A 25,773-nucleotide genomic window follows, 5' to 3' on the forward strand; every position below is an offset into this window, starting at 1 on the left:
GTAGAGTTTAATAAGTGGTTTGTGATTAAGTTTGAAAAAAAAAAAAATTCTAAAGTAAAGCACAGAAAACTGTCAGAGTGAAAGTTTCGGGCTGTCTAAAATCCTAAATGTGTACACTGATGGCACATGTAAAGTTATCTATTAGGCTTTAATATCATTACAATATAATGAGTAATAATGTACGTGGGTTATGACTGTATGTGTACGTCTGTGACAGACAGTCTTAAAGAAGAAAATGTTTCTCAGCCCAAAGCTCTCTATCCTCCACAATGATTGATTATTATGGCAACGCTCCAGGTCGCTGGTGCGTTTTCGTTGCGCACGGGATTTGGCCCCTCTTAGATCAAAGGGCCCTCAGGAAAGGGGTGGTCCGAGGCAGGGGGATATATAGGAGGGACCTGCTCTCTTCTGACTGCAAGGCAAGAGCAGAGAACAGACTAAACGGGCCAGCAGAGGAAAAACCTGCCCCCGAACTCCAACAGAGCTAAAAACTGAGACATCTGCTGAGTTTTGGAGAGAAAGAGACCAGTTGGATTTACCACCAATATCCAGCTTTTATTTTCATTAAATGAAAGGACTTTTTTTTGCAACAAGTCAGACCTGCACATAACTTTAAATGCACTGGATTTGATCCCTTTTTAGATTTTTATGCTTGTGCGTAATTTTGGGGACAGTTTTGTGGAAGTTCAAAGACTTTGAAGTTTGTAGCTTATAGTGGAAAACCCTTTAAAGGATTTATTTGATTCCTCAAAGACACTTTATTATAAATTTGTTTTTCCACTTGTCGGATTTCAAAGTTAAATTATGTGGGTTTTACACGTTTCCATTGGTTTTATCGCCGCTTTGTGCGTCGGCGCGGCGCGCGGCGCCTGGGAGGAGAGCACCGTGGTGCCGGTCAGACTAGACCCGGCGTCCCGGTCGGCGAGCGAAACCGAACCGTGGCGGACTCTCTCCGCAGAGGAGAGGGAGAAGGAAGCGGAGATGAGGGAGTACCGGTTGGACGTATTTGGCAAGGAGCTGGTCTTGCAGCTCGAGCCTGACCAGACCTTCTTGGCGCCGGGTTTTGTCTTCCACATTGTGGGGAGTCCTGAGTCCGAACCGACTCAGGAACCCAAGAGCGGAGCCGAGCCGGGTTGTTTCTTCTCCGGCACGGTGAACGGAGAGGAACACTCTGCCGCTGCACTCAACCTGTGCCACGGACTCAGGGGCGGATTCTACTATCAGGGGGAAGAATATTTTATTCAGCCCCTTAACTCCAGTGACTTCATGGGCACCGAGGAGGATGTCCACACAATCCGCCGGAGAGGTCGGGCAGCTTTGGCTGAGGAAGGGAGCACCAAGTGCGGGGTCAACGAGGACGAGGCGAGGGTGCCAAAGAATCTGGAGGAAGAAGCCAAGCACGAAGCTGCTAACGCAGACCAGACAGGTAAGCTGCAGATGCGCATTCATCAGTACGCGTATTTTACGCGCTATTAATTTATAGACTTCGCTGAAATCATATCAACAACCTTTAAAAGTGAACAGGGAAACGCATAGAAAGTAATTTATTCACTTTATACAATATACGCAAACTATAAAATTAGTTATTTTCTTTGTAAATCACTGTATGCGGTGAATATGCAGACCAAACTGGTGTTTTCTGGAGTTGTGCGTGCGCCAGAGTGCACAGCATGCGCAGTAGACCCAGCTACCTTTTTGACAGCGCCGTCTACGCACTGCCAGAGATGAGGAAGGGAAGGGAGGGGAGGAGGGAGAGGGGGGCAAACTCCTCCAAGGGGAAAGAGGAGGAGGAGTGACGGAGGAAGGGGAGGGGTGCAGCGGGGTTGGGGCCAGCCAGAGCCCGGCGGTGCTGAGACGTGTAAACTCGCCTCCTGGTACAACTCGCACCGGCAGACATTTTCCCCCAGAAAGGATTTTCTCTCTCTCTCTCCGCATAATTTTCCACCAGAGAAGGTCATTTTAGGAATGTGGACCCTGAGGAGGAGGAGCCGCCGGTGGTGTGACGCTGAGTCACGGCAGCCAGGCTCCTCCAGGCACATCCGGAGCTCTCTATCCCTCTGAATAAAATGAGGCTTTGTAGCTGCTATTTAGGACACTGCAGTGTGCAGACTGTTCCAGACAAGTGGAATATCTTTTAGCAAAAATGGCAACAGTTACAGTGCAGTAACATTTGGACTGAAACCAGATATCAGCTCTCATGACCTTTGAACCTAGTTTGGTCTGACCTCTGCCTCTGTTCTCCCCTCAGCCCACCACAGAACCAGGCGTTTTGTTTCCACCCCTCGCTACCTGGAGATCATGATCGTGGCCGACCAGTCCATGGCTGAGTTCCACGGTGCCGGGCTCAAACCCTACCTATTGACCATCATGGCAGTGGCATCCCGCCTTTACCGCCACCCCAGCATCCACAACTCCATCAGCCTGGCGGTGGTGAAGCTGCTGGTGGTGTACGAGGAGGAGCGAGGCCCTCAGGTGTCATCTAACGCCGCCATGACCCTCCGCAACTTCTGCCAGTGGCAGCGTCAGCACAACCCACCAAGCGACCGCCACCCTGAGCATTATGACACCGCTGTGCTCTTCACCAGGACGGTAAGTGGGCGGAGAGGAAGTGGGGATGCAAAAGAGGAAGACAAGCAGCATTAAAGAGGATTCAAATATTCATTTTGCTTTCTGTCTGCCTGTTTAGGATCTGTGTGGTGCCCACTCTTGTGACACTCTGGGCATGGCAGATGTTGGCACCGTGTGCGACCCTGATAGAAGCTGCTCAATTATTGAGGACGATGGGCTGCAAGCAGCATTTACTGTTGCACATGAACTTGGTAAGTAAAAAAAAACATGTTCTTGTGTGTAAAATGCTTCACATATGCCACTTTTACTAGAGTCGCTCAATTATCTCTTATCCCATCTCCAGGTCACGTCTTCAACATGCCTCATGATGATGCCCAGCTGTGCTCCGGGGTCAACGGCGCCCACTGGGGCTCCCACATGATGGCCTCAACCCTGTCCAACCTGGACCAGCAGCAGCCATGGTCCCCGTGCTCCGCCCTCATGGTCACCACCTTCCTGGATAACGGCCATGGTCAGTGCCTGCTGGATAAACCGGTCAAACCTCAGCCGCTGCCTCAGCCCCTGCCCGGGACCGTCTATGACGCTGACCATCAGTGTCGGCTGACCTTTGGCGAGGACTCCCAGCACTGTCCTGATTTGAGTACCACATGCGCAGCTCTGTGGTGCACCGTGACCACATCCAATGGTTTGCTGGTGTGCCAGACTAAGAACTTCCCCTGGGCCGATGGGACGGCGTGCGGGCATGACAGCTACTGCCTGGCTGGACAGTGTCTCACCAAGAGCCAAGCCGCCAAACACCAGGTAGGAACCAGACCTAAAAGACCCAAAAGCATGCAGCAAAAGTGTCTTGTGCCTCCAAGCTTTGAGTTTCAGTTTAAAATTATAACACTTGTCCCTGCTGCTTTCAGACTCCTGTCAACGGTGGCTGGGGGGTGTGGGGTCCCTGGGGCGACTGCTCTCGGACCTGCGGTGGCGGCGTGCAGTATTCCTTCCGTTCCTGTGATAACCCTTTGCCCAAGAACGGCGGCAAGTACTGTGAGGGCAAGAGGATCCAGTACCGATCCTGTAACACTGAAACCTGCCCTGATACCAACGGTAAGACAAATGTTTGATGCGTCTCACACATTGGTGTGAAAGTTAGCACACAGGTCAGGCTGAGCAAGCAGTAAATCTGACCCCTCTCTCTTTCTTTCTCAGGCCTGTCATTCCGCGAGGAACAGTGCCTGGCCCACAACGACATGTCAGCCCAAGTGTCGCTGGGTTCAGGAGAGGGTGTTGAGTGGGTGCCCAAGTATTCCGGAGTTCCACCCAAAGACCGCTGCAAGCTGATGTGCCGGGCCAAGGGAACTGGATACTTCTTTGTCCTGAAATCTAAGGTGAGCTTGATGTTGGATTATATTATATTCAGTTTTGGTGCTGTAACATTGTCAGAGTTGCTCATGCCATAAAAGTCCTCTAACTTGTGCAGACCGGCAAGTTGAATCATCAGCTATTGTAATGTCTTTCAGCCCCAAGGCTTCTGTGTTGCTTAGGGAAAAAACTTTTACTTTCTACCTTTTCAGTCAGACTCTTATGTAAGTTTTCCTAGACATAACTCTAACGTTCCATCTGTGTCTCTCTGCTGCCCCCAGGTTGCTGACGGCACAACCTGCAGCCCAGACTCCACCTCAGTTTGTGTTCAAGGCCAGTGTGTCAAGGCCGGATGTGACCGTGTCATCGGCTCCAACCGACGATTTGACAAGTGCGGTGTGTGTGGTGGAGACGGCTCTACATGCAAGAAGGTGTCTGGCTCTCTGGAGCGTGCCAGGTAAATATCTAACAGTCCTTTTGTTATAATATTCAATGAAACATCACAATATGCATGTCAAAATCCTTTTTCTGGCACAGTCTGACTTATGTTTCTCTGTTTCAGGCCTGGTTACCAGGATGTAGTCACCATCCCTGCTGGTGCCACCCACCTGGATGTCAAGCAGCGTGCCCCAGGCAACGGTCGTCACGATAACAGCTACCTGGCAGTGCGTCGCCAAGATGGAAACTATCTCTTAAATGGCGATTACAAGCTGATGACCATGGAGACCGACATTGCCCTGCAAGGAGCACTGCTGCGGTACAGTGGCTCCTCCAGCACCCTGGAGCGCCTCCGAAGCTTCGCCCCGCTTCCCGAGCCCCTCACCATTCAGGTGCTGTCTGTCGGGGACGCCCCCCGGCCTCGGGTTAAGTACAGCTACTTCGCCCCCAGACCCAATAATGCTGCTTCATCCTCCAGCAACAACGGAGGCCGCCGCCAGTCCATCAATGCCATCAGAGAGATGGGTGGCGCCGAGTGGACCTTGAGAGAGTGGGGTCCATGCTCCCAGACCTGTGGAGGAGGTACGCAGCAGAGGGAGGTGGTGTGTCTCGATCCCCAGGGCCGTCCCTCTAGAGACTGCCCGGAGGAGCTGCGCCCCTTGGCTTCGCGGTCCTGCTCCACCCAGTCCTGCCCCTCATGGCTCCTCGGAGAATGGTCGGTATGCTCCAAGACCTGCGGCCGAGGCTTCCGCAAACGCCAGCTGCGCTGCATCGGCCACGACGGGCGCACATTAACCCATGACAGCTGTGACCCCAAAGACCGGCCGCGACCCCTGCTGGAACTGTGCAATCAGAGTGCCTGCTAAGGACTGCTGCCACCACCTAACCTCCTTTCATACAGCCAGCTTTCAGAAAGACATGAGATAAAAAAAAACTCTGACTTTCACTGCCTCCTTTTTTACCACGGACAAACTAAAGGGGTCTATGAATGTTTACATCCAGAGTGTGGGTGGTTTTAATGGGTTCCAGGTAGTCTAACAGTCAATGACTGCAACAATAAAGACCCATTTTTACCCATTCCCTCCATCCACGTTGGGGCCAGACGTTGGCCCACAGTGGCACTGCCTCCTCGTCGAAGCGATAAAGACTGATTCTCAGCGCAGCAGTGGCACATTTTGCCTCCCATTAGGGAGGAGAAAGCATGGACATTCCTGATTTCCTAAAGGAGCATGCTGCTTACTGTGCCAATGTCATGCTTGTGTGTGTACGTGAGTGAGTGAGACTGTGTGTGTGTCAAATTTTGAATGCATGTTTATGATGTTTGTCCAAGCTGGGCTGGACGGACACATAAGGGTTGGGGAGGGGGAGGTTATTGCAGAGTTTATAAAGAAAAAAATGAAAGAGAATAGCTCATATTCTACTTACTCACCCCATCAGGTATGGAAAATAAGATAGCTAATAGTCATAGTGTTTATGTTCAAACGCCAGTTTATTTATCACAAACCTGTAGCACTTCATCTTTGTTTTTGCCAGCGGCACATTGTAACACCCAGATGTCTCTAAATGCCTCAGAACGCTGTACTTTATCCTTTAGCCATATCTTGCCCTCGTCTACACAGCCTTCAATGAGGGAACTCTTCAAAACCAAAGAGGAGTGTCTGTGAGAGTGTGTGTGAGCGTGTGTGTGTGTGTGTGTGTGTGTGTGTGGAGACCTAAAGAGGGACTTGTCTCCTGCTACTACTTCATAAGTAAGTCTCTCCTGCCTTCTGCGAAGGCACTTTGTTTTTTTCTATCAAGTCTTTTCCTTTTGTACAGAATATCCAAACATTATTTATTTTTGTACAGCCTGTTAAATATAATCATGTGGCTTTTTTTAATAATATTTTTTATTTGTTATTGAGATCAGAGAAGGGAGTAGAATATATAGAGTATTTATACAGTATTAAATATATATATATGGTCCTAGGTTCATGAATAAAGTATCACATTGACTTGTGAAGCTCATGTCTCCAGAGTGGTTTGTCTGTCCATTAAAAAATATTTTATTTTAATCCAGCAATTGCACCACCAGCTCGGTAAGTCTGCCAATTGTGACTTTTCTAAGGCTGCCAAATATCACAACCCCAACCTGAAACTAACTCCCTTTAAACAGTCTTTTGAAGTAGTGAGGACCGGCCAAAATGTCCTCACAATTCATTAATGTCCTCACAACAATCGTTTCAGATTTAATTTGGTCCTTACAAAGATAGTAATACAAACTCATACACACACACACACACACACACACACACACACACACACACACACACACACACACAAAAGAGATGAGGAATTATTATGCCAGTGAACTTTAGGGGGCGCTGTTTGACAGATTCCTGACACTGAGTTTTGGAAATGTACTTTTTTTATTATTCGGATTTCGTCCACCAGATGGGAGTATTTCATCATGTCATCAACTGATAGTTATCACCATTAAACTTCCCCAGTTTATTCACATTAAAATAATATTTTTTTGCATTGCAAGTTTTTAAAAATGTTATGTTTAGATATGCAAATGAGATGTTAACTTATTAAATAATAAATAATATGCACTAATTTGCATATAATTCCGGGACATAAATACACTGGACAAACCAAATTTCAAAGTTATTATTTTATTTTGTTGATATATTAATTTTTAAAGTATTTTGACGAACCCCTCAGTAAAAACCTTCAGAATACAGTTTGGTTAGTTTGGTGTCTGTAAGTTTAGCTGAAGTTGAGTTTTATGGCTAAATTACTATTTGAAGATAAAATATTGAATCTAATTCTTATAGAACATGTAAAACACATAATATTGTGCAGGAGAGTGGGAGTTTGTGAACACTGTCCCGAAAGAAGACATTTTATAGGAGAAAAAACCCCAAACCTCAAAATGATAACAACACAACACATTGACACCACTCATTCTTCCCCAAAATCAGGCGGCCAAATTCTAATATCAATTTTTTTAGCCTAATATTTCCTAAAATAGCTCTATCAATTGACGTCATGACATGATTGACGTCAGACTGCTGAACAACTGCCTTATTCAACTCTAATCAAAGCTAAACAAGTTGTTTTTTTATTTAACAAACAAGTGGTGACTGTGACTTTGAGCTACAATATGTCCATTATTTTAAATCATGAATCCACACAGAAAGCAACAAATTCACTGTCTTTCCTTTTGGTTGAAGCAGAAATAAAACTTCAAGGTCCGGCATCTTCCTAGAACTTTCTGAACCCTAGACAGGACCAGAAAATGTCCTCAACTTAAAGCCCGTGTGGCACTTCCTGTTGGCCCTGAGGAAGACGTTCTCCCGCCCTGTTGGCTCCCGCAGCAGCACAAAGGAAATCATTATCCCCTAATTATGGATGGTTAAGAATCTGTGTAATAGCATAATGTGTTACGAGACTCCAAAGCCTAAATAACTGGCGTAGGCAAAGACGTACACGATTTTTTCCTCCGACTTTATAATTGACATAGAAAAACACACAATTGGGGAAGAAAATGTCATCGTCAATGCCTGAATGAAACTCGTGCTTACATTTTACCTGCTTGTTTTTTCATGTCTCAGCGTCACATCAGTACAGCTTAAAAGAAACATCTGGAAGGCATTATGAATCACCCCTGCTCCATGTGGGTGGCATTTCAGAGAACTAAATTATCTTCATCCTTTTGCCACCCTCGACTGCCCGTAAAAGTTTGTTTAAATCATGGCAAACTTGATCCAGTTGCCTCAAAAGAAACATCATTTATATTCAAGAATCTAAATCCATATGGCCAAAAGCTTCTTTATATCTTTATAATGGGATCATTTTTGCTACACAGAGTTATGTTATTTTTCTGAACTTTTGCAGTTGCTAATTTTCACAGCCAGAGGCTTTTTCAACAGTGATTTAGCTCTTTAATTGTCAGTTTTAGGACTGTAGTTAAGTCCCTACAGGTTAGCACAAGTGGTGTTTTTGATCCGAAGTATTCCCGGCACAGAGGGAGGTGTGTGGGGAGGGGACCGGGGGTCTGCAAACTTTTCTCTATAATAAGTGCAAGGGGTCCTAGTGCAGTTCGATTAGAGTGTATGTCATGCACTCCGCCTTCGTACAAGCCCCTCCTCAAATCTTTTGTTTTATTTGGTCCGCCTACATTTCTGCACTGTGAAAGCAAACCAGACTAAATACAAAAATAACCAAAAATAACAATTTCACACTGACATTGATTAACCAAACATAATTGGCTTGTGAAAGCGCCAGATGCCCTGGTGATGGATAAAATGATAAACAAAGTGCCCTCTTGGGTGCTCTTTCAGTGATGAAAATGGGATGCAGTGGCCTTTCAGTAAATTAAAAAACTTAGTTGCAGTGCATTTTATGAAGAGAAAACTGATGCAGTGCCTTTCAAGTGAAGAAAACATGACGAAGTTCCCTCTAGGGTGGCTTTAAAATTAAGGAAACATAATGCAGCTGGGGGCCTTTTCCAGCCCTGCCCCTCAGACAACCTGAGTCTCTGCACGGCTGCACCCTGACTGAGGCTCCCGGCAAAGACTACAAAGGCTTCCCTCTTATCAGGTACTTCTCCATGGTCTAATGTGTCTGTTTTTGACATCACACCTGTGTTGCAACAGTGTTAATTGGATGAAGTTTTGACTCTGACACAATGGCTCTGGGGGCAGATTTAAAACTAACCAAAAAGTAGGGCTTAAAGTGTTGCTTTGGTTTCTGAAAATAGCCCCGACGTGTCGTCATACAGGTGTGAAGCGGCTCGCTGTGACGCCCTCGGCTCATTACGGACTGTTTTCTTCTTTCATCTCAATAGAGGTCGTGATGTGACAGCAGCGCGTGAAGCAGGGGCCTCGTGCACACGCGCACATACATAGAAATCCATGCAAGCGTGTTGCACTCTTGCTGAGTCAAGTCTGACAGACACAGCTGCTATGAGACAGGAAAACAGGTAGTTCTGCCTTCAAAGTAAAAGTACAAATTAATCCATGAAGTAATAGTAGTTTACTGATTATCATTATTTCTAGGGTTCATGCCATTGTGATAATAACAAATAGGGAAAAGCAATATGGGAAAAAATCTGGAAAAATAAAAGGGTATATACAAGTAAAATGCATAATAAATGGAAAAATAAATTTACATATGCGTTTTTAAAATAGAATAGAACTTACTATAAATATTAAGAACATAACGAACCAATAAATGTGTAAATAAATGAAAATCGTATTATTATTTAGTCTATATTTTTACATTTTTATATACTTATTCTTTGGTCTTTATAATTCCAAATAGTCAAATATTTATTTATTTATTTATTTATTATTATTATTATTATTATTATTATTATTATTATTATTATTATTATTATTGTTGTTGTTGTCTTTATATTTCCATATTCTCTTATTATTTTAGATATTTATTATTTTTTATGGCACATTTTATATGGACTCCATATACGACCACCTCTACAACTACTAATGCTACTACATCATATTTAAATTTCACAGTTAATAATAATTTATTTGAAAACATCATTTTGCAAAGGTACCAATTTATCTGAATAATTTCACAATAGTGTTCCCTGCCTTGTAAATAAAAGTGTTATTCTGAAATATTGACCGGAAGTGTTGTTTCCTTATTGTGGCTGACTTGGCACTATTTCCTCTCGCCCTCCCTCCTCGGTATAAACTCAACAGGGTAATTTGAGCAAACGGGGGCCGGCGGGGGAGGGGAGGGAAGTGGAATAAAAACCTCAGCAGTCACAGAGGTGTGGGAACAGGACAGAACAGCGGCAGAAAGAGACGCTCACACGTGGAGGAACAAAGCTCCACTTTTAAGGGGACAAATTCAAATAAACCCGAAGTCAGAGCGAGCGGTCGGCTGCTGTCTTTGCTCAGGGCACAACAATGCTCCTGGAAGAGCCGAATAGGTGACTGGAAAGAAGCTCTTTCTCTTATCTCCTGCCGCTGATTAAGAACAGACAAGTAGCCGGTAAGAGTCATGGAAAACCCCTGGAGGAGCAGGACGCAGGCGGGGAGATGGAAGTTGTTGAGGAGCTCGCTGCTGCTTTGTTTATTCACCGGTGAGTTTAAACACTCTTACACTTATTGAACTTTCATTTATGATGCTTTTCTTACAGATGAGCTGCAGGAGTGTTGGGGGAAATAACACGATATTTGTCAACAAAAACCTCGATATCGATATGTTAGGGTTGATTATTGATGCTTTCACAAAATATTCACACAATAACATTTGATAAATAATCAGTAATGTAATTAAATGGGTGAAGGCAAATAATAGAAAAGCTGGAACAGTTTAAGTTTAGAAAACTGCATCACTTTACTGTAACACAATATTTAAACCACATCAGTTATGCCATGTAACAAAAAGAATCAAAGACAAAATCTAGTATTCTATATCAATTTAAAATCAAATTTCCACAGCTGTGATGCTATAAAATATTTTATTCCGATCACCACTTTAAGCTCTTCAAAATTAAGCAAACAGCTGGAAACTTTTAAAGTGAGTGTAGTCTGCTACAGTGCTGGGGGGGCAGGGGAGAGGACTAGCTGCTGGTGTGTGTGTGTGAAGGGGTGGAGGTGGGGTGGCGGAGCAGTGAAGGACATGGTGCCATTGTCTCCCAGCGTGTGGAGAGACAGGAGCCAGGACCTCCGAGGACCACCCATACAGAGCCAGAAGCCTGCTTTTAAGACCTCCTGTAGGCATTTGCATGGAAATATCACAGCTTTTCCTGCAGGGATGAAGTGTTAAATCATAAGTCGGGTTCACTGTGGCCATGTTAAAGGAAAAATGAATTAAAAAAAACAATTTTCTGTCTTAAAAGTGAAAAAAATGGGTATAATATCTGCACACTCGGCTCTTGCAAGTTTTCTGAAAAAGGTAATTACAAGGCAGGGCTCTTCTACCTGACCTAAGCCTGGAAATTTGCATACATGCCCTCAGGCACACATCATTTGACTGATTGCTGAGAGAAAGCAGAACTTGAGCACAGACTGATGCACACATATGCACAGAACTTGTTTTGTTTCCTTTGCAGCGTCCGTCATTTGAAGTCGATTGTGAAACAGTCCAATTTTCTGCACCACGGAGAAAAACCCAAATATTGCAGTTCAAGTCTTGAGATAAAAAAGGCTTGTGTCGTGGCAGCAGGTTGGGACGAGTACACAAAGAGGCACAGCTGTGTGTACAATGCTTTTGAATGTGGTGGTGGGGTTATGAACAACATTAATCACACGCACAAAAGCATGTAATACATCCTGCAGATGTCACGTCTGTTGCAGCAGGAATAAGCATGTTGGGTGTCAAATGATCATGCTGGATCATGAATTGCGTCTGTGCAGAAACATTGGCTCTTAGACGATTTTAATTTGACCCCCACGCGCACACACGTCAGTCATACTGCATCCTGTTCTCATGATCTCCCACTCAGAAAGTAATTGATGCAGAAGCTGGATCAGTGTGGCTCACGATCCTGTGTCCACCACGCGCAGATTTAACACTTTCTGTCTGTGGGCACAATGACAGTAACCTCCTTCAACTCCTGAACAGCTCTCTGTGTGCATGTTAAAGAGGCCCCGAGTGATGTGGTAAAGTGAGGACTTTTATTTTTATTATTTATTTATTTATTATTATTTTTTTCCCATCAATGAAACATTCAATAACAACTTAACAGCTTGGGACTGGAAATACTTATATTGCATAAACACACATACACACACACGACTTGCACCAATATCAGCTAATGGCCTAATTTAAAAGAAATATATAATTATATATTTTTAATTATGGAATGTGGTCGAATGATGTAGCATGTGTCAAGGAAGGTCCCATTAAATTTTGCAGCAGCAAAAAATATCAAATGGCAGATACATTCTCTGAATGTTTGCGAATCTTGTGAGATGATGCTGCATTCATACTGTGTCGGAAAAATCTGAAAAATGAGTTCCCGACCCACCAAAGTTGGAGCAACCGCTTGGAAAGTCTGCAGACAGATTTTGTGGCTCACCTGATCTTTTTTTTTTTTTTTGCCTTTTGCCTTCATGAAAAAATCTGGAAACACCTTTCAACCTGTTTAAACGTTTTGTGCAATAAAATGCAACTACTTCTTTGTAGCATCCATTATGGCGTAAAACTCATAAACGCACCAAAGTCAGCAAATTACTTTCCAACTTTGGAAACTGGACCATCATAGAAGCACATAAAGGCATTACTGGCCTTGGTGGAGGTCTGTGCTCTCTGAGAGCTGTTCTAGTTTCCAGTCACAGTTTCAGCTGAAATCTCTATATTTAACAACTGTCAAAATGGTGCAAATTTGTGAATGAATTGCCACTAAAATTTGATCATTTCTTCCTGATCTGCAGTGTTGGAAGAAGTATCCAGATCCCTTACTTAAGTAAAAGTACTAATACCACATTGTGAAATAACTCCATTACAGGTAAAAGTCCTGTAAAAAAAAACGTCTAATCACTTTAAATTTATCATGTTTTTTAATGTTAAATCTCAACCTGAAAAGTAACTAAAGCTGCCAAATGTCTTGAAGTAAGAAGTACAATATTTGCCTCAAAATGTAATGGAGTAGAAGTATAAAGTTACATAACTAGTGTACTTTGTTACATCCCACCACTGCTGATCCGTCCACCAAGTTTCTTCCAAATCCCCTGATGGAAACACAAAATCTCATAGAAGACGAACTGACCGACAGATTGGCAGAAACTTCCCAGTAAAGATTGAAAACTGAACCTGCTTTGGAGCTATTTATGTCTTCAGATTCAAACTGAAATTGCTCCAAACTCCTCACTAATGCCATGCTATTAGAAATGTGCTAATTCTTAAGGGTTGTGTCATTATGTATTCGTTTGTCAGATTGAGCCAATTTGCAGCCTACAAACAGACTCAGCTGGTCAGCCATGTGGGCCGATTTGCTGCCTCAGTCAGCCGAGACGTGGAAAAATAAATCAAGCATGTCTACTATTAACTGAGTGAAATGCTGCATGGCAACGCTTGCTTGTTACTGTGGAAGCGTTGTTTTATTAACATGTTACAGATTGTACAAACCTATTTACGAAAAAGTTGAGATGCTGTGTAGAATTAAAGCAGAATGCATGAAATTCAGAATGAGTTTTTTGTATTAAGTACACAAAAACACAAGTTTCTCAGTTTGACCATTAAATATCTTGTCGTTGTGCTGTAAAAACTAAAACAAAGCCTCTCCTAAATGCCTGTTTTAGCTTTATTAAGGAAGTTGCTTTTTAACACTGACAGAGATTGGCAGATATATATCAGTTGACAGATATTCTCAGCCGATATTGACCTATTAACCCATTGAAGCCTGGAAAGCAGATACGTCGTTTTGTAGTATTTGTATAAGCTCTCAAATACTTTTTGAATTTCATTTCTATCTGCTACAGAGGCTGAAAAATCTATTATTTAGTAGAAGCGTTGACACTTCTGTTGAATTTCCAGAAAAACTTCAGGTTTTAGGGGCTTATTTTAAAATCGCCCAGAGGTTTTACAGGCGTTTTAGGCCTCAATGGGTTAAAGGCATATTGGTATCGGTGTAAAATGTTGCTTGGCGTGAGTTTTGTGTTTGAGAAAGTAACTCTCTAAGTGGTGAAAAATCAGTGCACAGTCCACATAAAAAACATCTATTTTCATTCCAGCTCAAATTACTATGTCGATTAATTTTCCCTTTAAAGTCAGTATCGGCCTTAAAAATCCCATATTGGTCTGGCTCTACTGACACCACAGTATGGGTCGTTTATTTATATTTGACAGAAAATTGAATGAGGCAGGAGGAATGTGAAGTCTAGTCTGGACTCTAAAATGGTCTGTAATTTGTCAGGTTGGGTCCCCTGAGCTTTACTGATCTCAGATATGGCATCAGAACGGACGTCCTGGAGATCTTTTTTTACTCCTCTTTCCCCAGACGCTCCACAGGTATTGATTGCTTCTTTTTTAAAACCGACTCGGCGCTTCTCCACTCTCTCCGAGTGCATAATAAATTGGCCGCCGTCACGCTTTTAAACCTGTCTTTGAAGGTATAAATAGGCTGCTTGTTGAGGTTGTGCGCTTTGAGGTTGCTACATGAAAGGTATCATCATAATTAATTTTTCATCTCGGGAAAGGTTAAAAAGTTTCTAAAGTTAACAAGACTTAATTGCTTCTTTTATGGGAATCTTTTTAACATAAGTGGACACTTACGACTGCTTGAAATATACCAGTGTTAAAGCTATTTTTCTCCCGACCCTGTACACCTGTCTTCTTCTTTTTTTACGTTACATGAGTTTCTTAGAGGTTTCATCTGGTTCCACCATGTTTAACATCCTGCATTAGCAGCTTCTAACGTCTGTGTGGATGTGTGTGTTGCAGGAGGTGGTGAAGCCCAGTGTGAAGGCTGTTTAGAGTACTGCTGCGATGGATCTCCGCCTTTCTGCTGCTCCTACTACGCCTACGTGGGGGACGTCCTCTCGTAAGTTAACACACAGACACAGCAAGCAAATTAAGACCACGTTGGCACGTTTTTTTTTTTATTCTGTTGACACTTATCTGACATTATAGACCACCCAAATAAGTTATTTCGCGACACTACAGGTAAAAATTGAGGTTTCAATTTTGAGGTTTTGGGCTATTTTTCGCCCATAACAAGTCTTCTTTCAGAGTAGTGGAAAGAAAACATCCAAAACGTACATTTAGGTGTACTTTTTTGTAGATTTCTCCAAAATTCACTAAAAGTTAGCGTTCTATTTCAGCATGTAGTACCGTGAACATAGTCTGAACCTCGTCATCACAAGCTTCCACTCTGCTGCACAATATAATGTGTTTTACATGTTTACAACATTGTTGTTGCTGTGAATTAGATTCAATATTTTGTCTTCAAGTGATCATTTCCATTAAGAATTTATAAAAACCTTTAAAGACCATTTTCTCAGAATTATTTTTTCTCATAAATCTCAACTTCAGCTCCACTAACGGACACCAAACTTACCAGTTTTATTCTAAAATATTCTGAAGCGTTTTAAAGAGGGATGTGTCTATATATCATTCATACCCTGATTTATAGAACATTTTGTTCCTAAAAATATGAAGAAAATTAGATTTTTGACAGTATTTTCTGTCAAATATCCCAGTTTTCCTTCAGTAGCAAACTTTGAATCTAATATATCAACGAAATTAAATTTTTACATTGGAACTTGCTCTATCCAATGTTCAGGTTTCTGTCCTGGAAATATATGCAAATTGGCGCATGTTTGATGAGTTAATGCCTAATTTGCATGTCTAAACATACATTTTCATCAAACTTATAATGCAAATAAATATTGTTTGAATGTAAATAACAAACTGGGGAAGTTTCATGGTGATATCTATAAGTTAAAAACATTGCCCTATGAACACTTGTATTGTATTTGACATTTTTTTTGCGCACACTTCTATGAGTTTTTTATGCAGCTCTGGTTTGGGCAGTAATGGAACAACAAAATCACACACCAGCTGTCTTTTAATGTGCAAGAAGACCCTTCAGAGGATCTGACCTTTGACCTCTGTGTGTCCTGATTCAGCACAGCTGCTTTAACACTTTCACCTAGTTGTCAGACCTCCCTTTCCTCTGAGACGAAGCTGTTTGTTGACATAAGTTTTTCTGACCCCTGAATTTGTAAGACCAATCTGTGAATGACTCGAGGAAAACTTAGTTTGAAAACAGCCAGCCCTGACTAATTCTGAAGACGTAACAAACCTGCTAATTATGAGTGTTTTTTCTATTTAATAGTGCCAATTCACAGACTCCTCTGCAGTGAACACACCAGTGCTCACACACTCGCATCACACAGCTGAGTTACATCAGATGCTGCGGTCCATCTCCATGGCAGCAACTTAGAAGTATTGGTAGCATGTCTGTTTGAGACAGCTGCCGCCTCTCACACTTGGGTGGCTCACAGAGTGTGTGTGTGTGTCTTTGTGTCTTTGTGTCTTTGTGTGTGTGTGTGTGTGTGTTGCAGGGGCACTGCCATCTCCGGTATCGTTTTTGGCGTGGTGTTTCTGATGGGGGCGGTGGCGGCCTTGTTCCTGTGTGTGTGTATGTGCATGAAGAACGGGCGGGGCGCACGGGTCGGTGTCTTCAGCACCTCCTACATCAACACTGTGACCCAGGGCTACCCAGGTAGGACACACACACACACACACACACACACACACACACACACACTTTTAACCCATTGAAGCCTGGAAAGCGGATACGTCGTTTTGTAGTATTTGTGTAAGTTCTCAAATACTTTTTGGATTTCATTTCTATCTGCTACAGAGACTGAAAAATCTATTATTTAGTAGAAGAGTTGACACTTTTTTCCCAGAATTTTTCCAGAATTTCCAGAAGAATAGATGCTTATTTTAAAATCGCCCAGCGATTTTTCAGGCCTCAATGGGTTAAAGGACATACATTTCATACACAGATCCTCACAACAATTTATTTACTGATCTATTAAGTATTGGAATGGTTTATCAATAAAGCATTTGCATCATGACTAAAAAATGATGTACCCTGGCTAAAAGAACTTTTCAAAATAAAAGCCCTTAATATTGACTTCTAACTTTGTAAATTAGCACAAGTAAATTATTAATTAACGCTAAATAATAGAGAATTTGTTTGAACTTATAAACCCTTTTAAAGTAGCCTATCATTATCAGAAAGTAGTGCCAACATATGGCATACACGAACACATTGGTAAAGTAAGGAACCAGCCAAAAAAATGGTTAGTGGTCTATTACACATTACAAAAATGGTTCATATGTTGTAATTAAGTCAATTTATTAAAGTATGACTTATTAGAAAGAGGTACCAACCTATCTTAACTTTATAACTCGTACTTTACAAGATATATTCAGCCAAAATACATTTTCACAATAAAAGTCCTTGGCAATTTATTATTACTGATTTTATGCATTAAAGGGGACATATGCTCATTTTCAGGTTCATATTTATATTTTTTCTACTAAAACGTGTTCACAGGCTTTTATGTTAAACATTTTTTTTCTTTTTCTTCATAATGGCTTTCTGTATATACCTGCTGTCTGTTATGCTCCGTTTAAGGGCATGTCTCTTTAAAAGCCCCTCTTTTAAAGGGCCTTTTTAAAAGGTCTTTCTTGGTCTCCCACAATAGATTGTAAAAAAAATGATTCTGTCAAATTTTTGATTGGTACAGAATCTGTGTTCCAACTTATTTATTGGTGTCTTCAGGATAAATAACTGGAGCAGTCTGTATCACATTGTTCCACAGAGACGCCTCCTATTGTGTCCTCAGGAGACTAGATATGAAAGGCAAACCACAGAATAGGGGAATATGTTACAGGATCCACCTTGGCCTTGAGCAGCATTCCTGATAAGTAGCACAAAGAGAAAGAGCTGGTTCTTTCCAGAAAGTTAAGACATGAAATCACCCTTCACTCTCTCAGCTTAGAGTCTCTTACACCTTGTTCCTACTTGAAGTGTCACCACATTGTTCAACACAGGTGCACCAGACTCTGTACTCTGTGGCTCTCTCCAGCCGTAGCCAGGAATATGCTGGGTTTTCTGGGGCTCATCATTTATTCATCACTCTCCTCTGTGTATCGCCTTCGTGTTACGCTGGGCTGCCACTCTTTGCTCTGCCCTGCAGCTCTGATCGTGTTTCATAAACATGCTGCTCAAACACTCAAAGCAAAGCAGTATGAATGCATGTAGCGACTGTGATATGAATTATTTTCTGTCTCGACAAGATGAGAGGTGCTGTTTTCCCATGCCACATATATTATCTATATAAACGAGTTCAATTATCTAGCTTCTATAATGATCTCTGATTTTATTTACATAACAGCTCCCTTGTGATATAAAATATTCAATAAGTTGCTATTTTCTCATCCCGCAAGCTCTCATTGTGAGCATAACAAGAGTTTCACAGTAAAGCTCCTCCTGCAACATGTTGGACTGTGAGTGATTAATAATAATAGTGTTATAAATGTGAGGTTTTGCTGATGCAACCCTTTGGTTTGGAGTTGGGCTTCGCTAACTCATTCATCTTTTTATCTTTCATCTGTGCTGCTTTGAAGTTTCAGTGAATCGTGTTAGTTCCACTGGTGAGACTGGTGCATTGTGGTCAATAAAAGGACTTTTTTGCTGCCATATTTTTGATCTTATTCAGGTGAAGTCATAGACCTTTCCCCCAGAGAGTGCAGTGTCTTGGTTGAACCACAAGAGGGTGCAATTGTCCCATGAAACTTGTAAATGAGGGCAGGTTTCAATTGGTTATGGAGGATTTTAAATGTTTTTGCCCTCCCTGCTGAACTTTATTTCTCTCTTTAACTCAGGTCCTCCACCTCCATACACCTACGACTACGAGATGTATCCTCCGTCGCTGCATCCCCCGCCTTACACCCCGACTCAGCCTCGACCGGACAACTACTCCCCCCCTCCTCCGTATCCTGGCTGCACCCGCAAGTGAATCCCTGCAGTGCAGATCAACTTCCTGCTGGCTCAAAGGAAGCTGGCTCTCCAGACGTGGAGATCTCCGGCCTGTAACCCGGTTAAAGACAATTTAAGGAGCCTATAAAATTTTCACATTTAGATAAAGAAAGGATGGCCCAGTGCAATAATGTTCAGCAGGGCAGGATTCCCAGTGAACAAGGTGTAAATGTCACTGCGTTTCTGCTGGAGTCTGGAGCAAACGGTGGGGAAATGAATGATAATTTAACACAATGGTGGTTCGAACTCCCCACATTCTGATAGACTTAACTGCTAGCAGCCCTGCTAGCCTGAAGCTGGTACTTTTTCCCCACTAATAACCAATGTCCTTATCCTTCCCTGGCTGTGCACATCAAAGGCGCCGTGCTGCTTTGATGAAGGTGAAGACCACTTTTGTCAGCATGGAGGGGGAACCTCACATCACTGGAGGAGAAGAAGTCTTTCCAGGACACCGTCTGCTTTTTATTATGAAAAGCTACCTATTTTTAAGAAACTTGATTTATGTCAGTGGCTGAGGTTCGAAGTTGATGATTAAAGTGTTTTTTTTTAAGCATGTTGGGTCTGGACCCGTCATGTTTAGACACAAAGACTTGAACAGAATGCATAATACTGACTGACTACTGCAGCTTTAAAGGACTGGATCGTTGGTAGTGAAATGTTTTTACTGCCTGACTTGAAACAATGTGAGGGCGAATGCAGGTCACATCATGCTCAGCTGAAAATTTTCCAAATATTTTTTTGCCTTTGTGAGATTCTTAAATTATGCCTTCATCATTTTGAACTGCAGCTGTAGGCTTATTAAAGTTGTAATTGAAGATAAGTTGACGTCACTGCTATGACTGATGTGTGTATAGAAATAGAATATATATTTGAAAAAATATGTATTGAAATATTCTATTTCTATGTACGTGGTGGATGACTGTGAAGGATGGGATTAAATGTGGATTTTTTTGTTTCTTTCTGTTTCAGTGGCTGTGTTTTGATTAAAGATGCAATTAAAACGTTTTTAAAGTATGAAGAATGACATTTACTGTGTCCATTTCTACATAGGAATGATATTTTACATGCATGTGTGCACAAGTGTAGACTGACAATGGATGTTGTGCATAAAAATGTTTTTAAATAAACATGCATTCATTGTTAACCACATACAACAATATTTCCAAACAGCATCTTTAGATAAAGAAAAAAGGTAAATGATACAAAAAAACACAAATTGAATAAACTCTAAGGGGGTTTAATAAAAAATGAATAAAACATGCATTTTTGTGCACAACCCCCCCCCCCCCCCCAACTTTTATTAAACAATATATATGCAAAACATGCATTATTGTTAATCAACATATATGAATAAATACAAAAAAGGAGTGTTCAAAAGTGTTTTAAAAAAACATGAAAAATGACATTTACTGTCTATTCAATGCAGTGATCAATAAAAAAAATCCATGTGTGCACCTATGTTAGCTGTTACAATTGGTGCAGAAAAACATGTCTTTTTTCCAACTTTAATTAAATATCTTAAAAAATTGTATTATCATGGTAACCACATCTAACAATATTTCCAAACAGCATATTTTAATAAAGAAAAAGGTCTCAATGAACAATAATAGCTTGTTCAACCTTTATCAAACATCTTTAAATAAATGTGCATTATTATTGCTAAACAGCATTAATAAATATGTAAAAGTGAATGACCAAATAATCTGAAAAAATTAAACTTTTTTTTTTTTTTTAAAACAAGACTGGTATGTATGTATGTATGTATGTGTTCAAAAGTGATCAAAATGAATAAAACATTTGTACTGTCTCAGTTAGAAATAGACATACATTATCATTGTTAAACAGCATGAATAGATAATGAAATAATACAAAAATAGATCAAATTAAATAAATTATACATTGAATTTAAAAAATGACGTCTCAATGATCAATAAAACATGCATGTGTCTTCATGAATTAATTCAAATTGTACTTAAAATCTAAAAAAAAATCTAACAATAACAAAGGCACAAAAAATATATATCTTGAAAAAATTTCCCACTGAAATGAACAGTTAAAACTAATAAGTAAAGTAAATAGAAGAATACAAAATCAAATCAAATAATTAACATGACATTGAATTAACTCCAAGGAAAAAAAACAGGAATGTGTGTATGTGAGTGATAAACGTGTACACGTGCGTCAGAGAGATAACGTGTGTGAGTGACGGGTCGTGTATGTGCATACCCCGTTTGTGTGTGTGTGTGTGTGTGTGTGTGTGTGTGTGTGTGTGTGTGTGTGTGTTAATCCCACTCCGCTGTGGTCAGGTGATCCGGCGCTGAGCAGCTGTGCAGCCTCGGTATCGCTCACAATCAGACAACGGGAGTCACCGGCGCTGAACACACGCAGTTTCTCACCCGACAATAACCGTTAAACCGCTCGGTGAAACGCCGCTTTCAGGAGCAACGACATGGGGGACCGAGTAGCTTTACTGCTGCTGGCTGTAGCGGCTTCGGCTCTTGCTGCCGAGGTAGGAAAATATGTTTTTTTTGTGTGTAAAAATTGGTAGTATTTCCACCATATTGTTGCTGTCCGCTGCGTCTAGCTAGCTACAGCTACACCGGAAGCTAGGAGGCCAGACCTTCAGAGTTAAAGCGTGAGAGTGTCTGACTGCCAAGATAACAACTTAAATTAAGCAAATAAAGCAAATAAAAGACTTTAGGATGGTTCCTTATCATACTACAACACAGGGATGCGCTTGTCCTACATTAAATAATGCATTTGCATCCGACTGTAGCAATAAATCCACTGATAACGTTAAATTGCATCTAGCCTAAAAAAAAAACATTAGTTAAACATTTTCTATATATTTTGGCATTTGAGTGCCAAGCACTGTCGATTAACCGTTAGGCCTCAGCTGTGTTGTATTAGCTGCTTTACTTCACGAAATGTATTGTATTTAAAAACTGTAGGTCATTTGTATGTTTTATGTTGAAGGCTGTAACCGGAAGTCTTGTGTAGAAGTCTCGCCAGCTTGACTGTGCTACTGGTAAATACTTGGGTATTTCTAAACCAAAGACCACTCTCTGTGTGTGTAAACATTTAGACATTTTGTTTGTTTTTGGTATTGTTTTATTTATAGTAAAGCTTCCTAGAAGTACGCTTTTTAGAAATGTGGCGTGTTTATTATAAATACCGCTGTTCGGATGCTCCGTAATGCCGTTTTTTCTCAGGCAAAGTCTCCCTTTAAGCCTGATTTATTGAGACTATGTGACAATGGAGAGAATGGCCGTCACCTTTGATTTAAAGCTTCGCCCATAATGTTTCCCTTCGCTTTGTGTAAAACCGGGAACAAGTTGCTTTTCTCTGATTTTAAAATGTTACAAACAAGTTGGGTTTGTCTACAAATTACGTAGTCGTAATAAAACTGCGCAAATGGTTGCGTACTGTGCTGTAATGAAAGGCTTATTAACCTGTTATTCGGGCTAATTCAATTTAATCATTACAGGGAATAAATGAAAAGCGTATTGTGTCATTTTCCATATCCCGAGGGCTAATTTTAAGGGAGTGGGCGTGTTTTGGGAATGAAAATAAGTCAATAACACGTCTTGTCGCCTCATAATGAAGATTTGACGCTAGTTTCTGGGTTAGATAAAGTAAACGAAGCCGTGGATGTGACGGTATTTTTCGGAAAACGGGTATTTTTTAACGCTGTCCCTCATATTTCAGTCAGATGGAAGGGAATAGAGAAGTAAGATGGCGGCGGTGCACTGCAGCATTTATCGAGGGTCGGAAAACTGGGAAGCCAACAGGAGCTTTGACTATCATTGTTGCCTTTTCAAGCTATTGTAGCGTTCCCTGTCATTATAGTCCCACTAGAAACACAGACTATTGTGTTATAACGTCTTCACAGCGGATACAGTGTCACAAAATCACTGCTCATACATTTTTAAGCGTCTTTGCCAAGAATATGCTTTGTGAAAATATGCTACACTGCAAAAAAAAAAAAGCTATTTTTAACACGTCATATGTCTCTGAAATATGTTTTGAGTCACATTCAGTGCACCTACATTTCTTTATGTGTCATGGCACTGTCGATTGTGTAATTATGAAACTATTTATTAAGAGTTCCCCTTTTTTAAGGTTTGTTTCTGGAAAATACCCAACACTCCCATACCCAACAAGAGATCTGCACCTATTTTAACACATAAATGTATATATAGCCCAGAGCGTGGCCTTGTTGTGAGAGAAATAACACATTCCTGTAACCACCAGCAGCCACATTGTCTCAGAAGGAAGCTGTAATTGTGGTTGAGGAGCAGCTTCTTGTAACAATTACAGCTTGATAAATGTGTTACTTGTAGTGGATCGATAGTGCCAAACAATGGCTATTGTACTGCATTTAGGCTTCATGTTTTTGCTGTCTTGGCCATATCAGGTCAGCTTTTTTCCCCCTTCGTATGAATCAGGTGAGATGTGGCAGCTGACCTTCGTTGTTTCCTGCACGTAGCCTGTAATCAGTGCACTTGGAATGAAGAGTTCGGGCTGCACATCAAGCAAAGTAGTGGCTTTGTTCGTAATCCATTGCTTAGCTTACTTAAGGAGTCCTGTATTTACATTATACATATCAAAGGCAGAAGAAGTGATGCAATAAGACAGAAGAAGTTGTTTAGATTTAAAGGTAGAATATAAGCAAGATTAAATCCCGTTTTTGATCTTGTTAGGGCTTGTTTATAGCCTTCGTGACCGCCCCGTACAAACACACACAAGCTGCTTTTTCCTGCCGGGCCTGCGGTGTGGAGCGTGGGAGTTGGATGCCAGCCTTTGTGTATTTGTGAATCCTTGGGAAATGGCTCTTGGATGGGTGCAGGCAGTCTGTTTGTGTGCATACTGCAGTCTTTCAGCCTGGGGCGGACCAGCCCTCTCCCCTTATTAGTGAGTTTAATGCCATTATGCCTGTTGGCGCTGCCAGTGTTTCTCTCTGGCACCTTCCCTGCTGCTCACGCTGCAGTTTCAATTCTTTGAAGGAGAAAATCCACCTGACACTAATGTATCTTCCCCTGCTTTTTCTTATTTTCCTCTTTATTGTATCCACTTCCGCCCTCATTGCCTGTCCTTCTACTTCAGCTTATAATTTATATTTTGAGTTTGAACTTCACCAGCAAAGGTGTTTATGAGAGTTTCTTGGCTGTGCTGAATTCAGGTCATTTAATAATTCAGTTTATCAATGACCTGACACCAAAAATCAGATGTTTGCTGTTGAGTATTCCTGCTGTCAAACTGCATAAAGGCTGCAAGTCTAGACATATCTTGTAATGTCACAACTAAACCAGCAACGATTAGTCATTTAATGGATTAGTTGCTCGACAGAAAATCAGCAGCACTATTTGCATGATTGATTTATTGCTCAAGTCATTTTTCAAGCAAAAATTCATTGGCTGCAACTAACAATTACTTTCATCAGCAATTAATCAGCAGGTTATTTATCAATGAATCTTCTGATCAGTGATATCTCTAAATGTCCAAAAACCTAAAGATATTCAGTTTAATATGATGCAAAACAGATAAAAGCAGGAACCCTCCAACTTATAGAGGCCATTTCTTAAATATAAAAACCCATGTATTATTTTTTGTATTATTTTATTAGACAGCAAATTCAATATAATTGGATTTGGGGCTGTTGTTGGGACGAATGAGAACTTTTATTTATTTGCTCATTAAATAATCGTTCAAGTAAACTGAAAACATGTAAAACTGCCACACTTGTAGGATTAATTGCTAAAATGTGTTTTTGTTTAATATTCTAATAAAAAATAAGCATTTTCTTGAACATTTGGCTATCAAAACCAGAGGAAAAAATAATAAACTTTAAACAGTGTTTTAACAAATCAATAATGACAATATCAGTCTTTGCAGGCACATATATTCAGTTTAATATGATACAAAACAGATAAAAACAGGAACTCTCCATCTTTTCCCAGCCATTTCTGAATTTAAAACTACTTTATCACAAACGTCATTGGCAATAGTTTTCCCGTTAATCATGTAGATCCAGTGCATGTTCTATTAAACAGTAAATGCAATATTTTTGGATTTGAGGCTATTGTTGGGACAAAACAACACATTTTAATTCACAAAAAAAACATGTTTTCCTCATTAAATAATCACACAAGTAAACTGAAAACATGTAAAACTGCTTAACTTGCTGGATTCATTACTAATGTTGAAGGTAAGGAAAGGATTTGAAAAAAATAAGAACATTATTGGGCTTTGGACAGAATAAGCATCTTGATCATTTGGCTATCTAAACCTGATGAACAAACACTAATGAATCTTTCAGACAGAAAACAATGAATAATGAAAAGGTGAGTCGTGGCAGACACTGACAGAATAAAAGGCACCAGTTATCCGAGTCACTGTGGTGATATTAGTTTATCATTCAGCCCGTGTGCCTGTCTGTCTGTCCTGCTCTCAGTAAACACTGGATATTGTCATATGGCAGGACTGGATGTCCTCTTCATAATGAGAAATGAAAGGCATTTGTCTCTAGCACTCCCTGTTTTTTTTGTCTCCCTCTCATTTTCTTTTTTTAATCCTTCATGTCCGAGCCATGGTACAAATAGTTGGCTATAAAATTCCTTGTTCAAACAGCACACATTGTCCATCTTGGCTGTGTCAACAACAACAGTGACACCGCAGCGTTCCCAATTAATGTCCCCCCCCCACCCCCACCCCTCCGTATCCCCCGCTGTCTGTCCTGGAGAAAAGAATTCCTGACCTTTTGATACTGTTGTTTCTGTTGTCATGCTCCCTGGAAACGGGGCCGAGGCTGATGTGCTTGTTGTCTTTGGGAGCTTCCTGGTAGTGATGTAAATCAGCTGAAGGTGGTGGCTTTTCCTTTCTCTTATATATAC

General features: G+C 41.2%; 3 protein-coding genes across 5 annotated transcripts in view; all 3 read left to right on the forward strand.

Annotated features, from left to right (window-relative positions):
- Positions 1 to 435: 435 nt before the first annotated feature.
- Positions 436 to 6,355, forward strand: adamts1 (ADAM metallopeptidase with thrombospondin type 1 motif, 1). Its single transcript, XM_059328301.1, has 8 exons — positions 436 to 1,426; positions 2,249 to 2,589; positions 2,687 to 2,819; positions 2,912 to 3,369; positions 3,477 to 3,663; positions 3,766 to 3,944; positions 4,200 to 4,375; positions 4,481 to 6,355. The coding sequence occupies exons 1-8, from the start codon at positions 805 to 807 to the stop codon at positions 5,220 to 5,222; spliced, it is 2,838 nt and encodes a 945-aa protein (XP_059184284.1). The 5' UTR covers positions 436 to 804; the 3' UTR covers positions 5,223 to 6,355.
- A 3,758-nt stretch (positions 6,356 to 10,113) lies between these two features.
- cyyr1 (cysteine/tyrosine-rich 1) lies at positions 10,114 to 19,795 on the forward strand. Its single transcript, XM_059328043.1, has 4 exons — positions 10,114 to 10,453; positions 14,761 to 14,860; positions 16,386 to 16,546; positions 18,727 to 19,795. Exons 1-4 carry the CDS (start codon positions 10,372 to 10,374, stop codon positions 18,858 to 18,860), a joined length of 477 nt encoding a protein of 158 aa, XP_059184026.1. The 5' UTR covers positions 10,114 to 10,371; the 3' UTR covers positions 18,861 to 19,795.
- Positions 19,796 to 21,227: 1,432 nt separating this feature from the next.
- The window catches only part of appa (amyloid beta (A4) precursor protein a), a 41,215-nt gene continuing 36,669 nt past the window's right edge, over positions 21,228 to 25,773 (forward strand). For all 3 annotated transcript variants that reach the window (XM_059327761.1, XM_059327762.1, XM_059327764.1), the window contains exon 1: positions 21,228 to 21,389. In XM_059327761.1, the coding sequence (XP_059183744.1) occupies positions 21,330 to 21,389 (60 nt within the window). In that variant the 5' untranslated portion in view covers positions 21,228 to 21,329. The remainder of the gene's footprint in view (positions 21,390 to 25,773) is intronic.

This window comes from Centropristis striata, chromosome 24 (genome assembly GCF_030273125.1).
Source record: "Centropristis striata isolate RG_2023a ecotype Rhode Island chromosome 24, C.striata_1.0, whole genome shotgun sequence".
In the NCBI taxonomy this organism is placed as follows: domain Eukaryota; kingdom Metazoa; phylum Chordata; class Actinopteri; order Perciformes; family Serranidae; genus Centropristis; species Centropristis striata.

Bases quoted from the DNA above. Each gene is read 5' to 3' on its own strand.
- adamts1 (XM_059328301.1), top strand. From the start codon at position 805: ATGTGGGTTTTACACGTTTCCATTGGTTTTATCGCCGCTTTGTGCGTC. The intron at 1,427-2,248 runs GTAAGCTGCAGA...TTCTCCCCTCAG, and splicing joins TGCTAACGCAGACCAGACAG to CCCACCACAGAACCAGGCGT. The intron at 3,370-3,476 runs GTAGGAACCAGA...TGCTGCTTTCAG, and splicing joins GCCAAGCCGCCAAACACCAG to ACTCCTGTCAACGGTGGCTG.
- cyyr1 (XM_059328043.1), top strand. From the start codon at position 10,372: ATGGAAAACCCCTGGAGGAGCAGGACGCAGGCGGGGAGATGGAAGTTG. The intron at 14,861-16,385 runs GTAAGTTAACAC...TGTGTGTTGCAG, and splicing joins TACGTGGGGGACGTCCTCTC to GGGCACTGCCATCTCCGGTA. The intron at 16,547-18,726 runs GTAGGACACACA...TCTTTAACTCAG, and splicing joins TGTGACCCAGGGCTACCCAG to GTCCTCCACCTCCATACACC.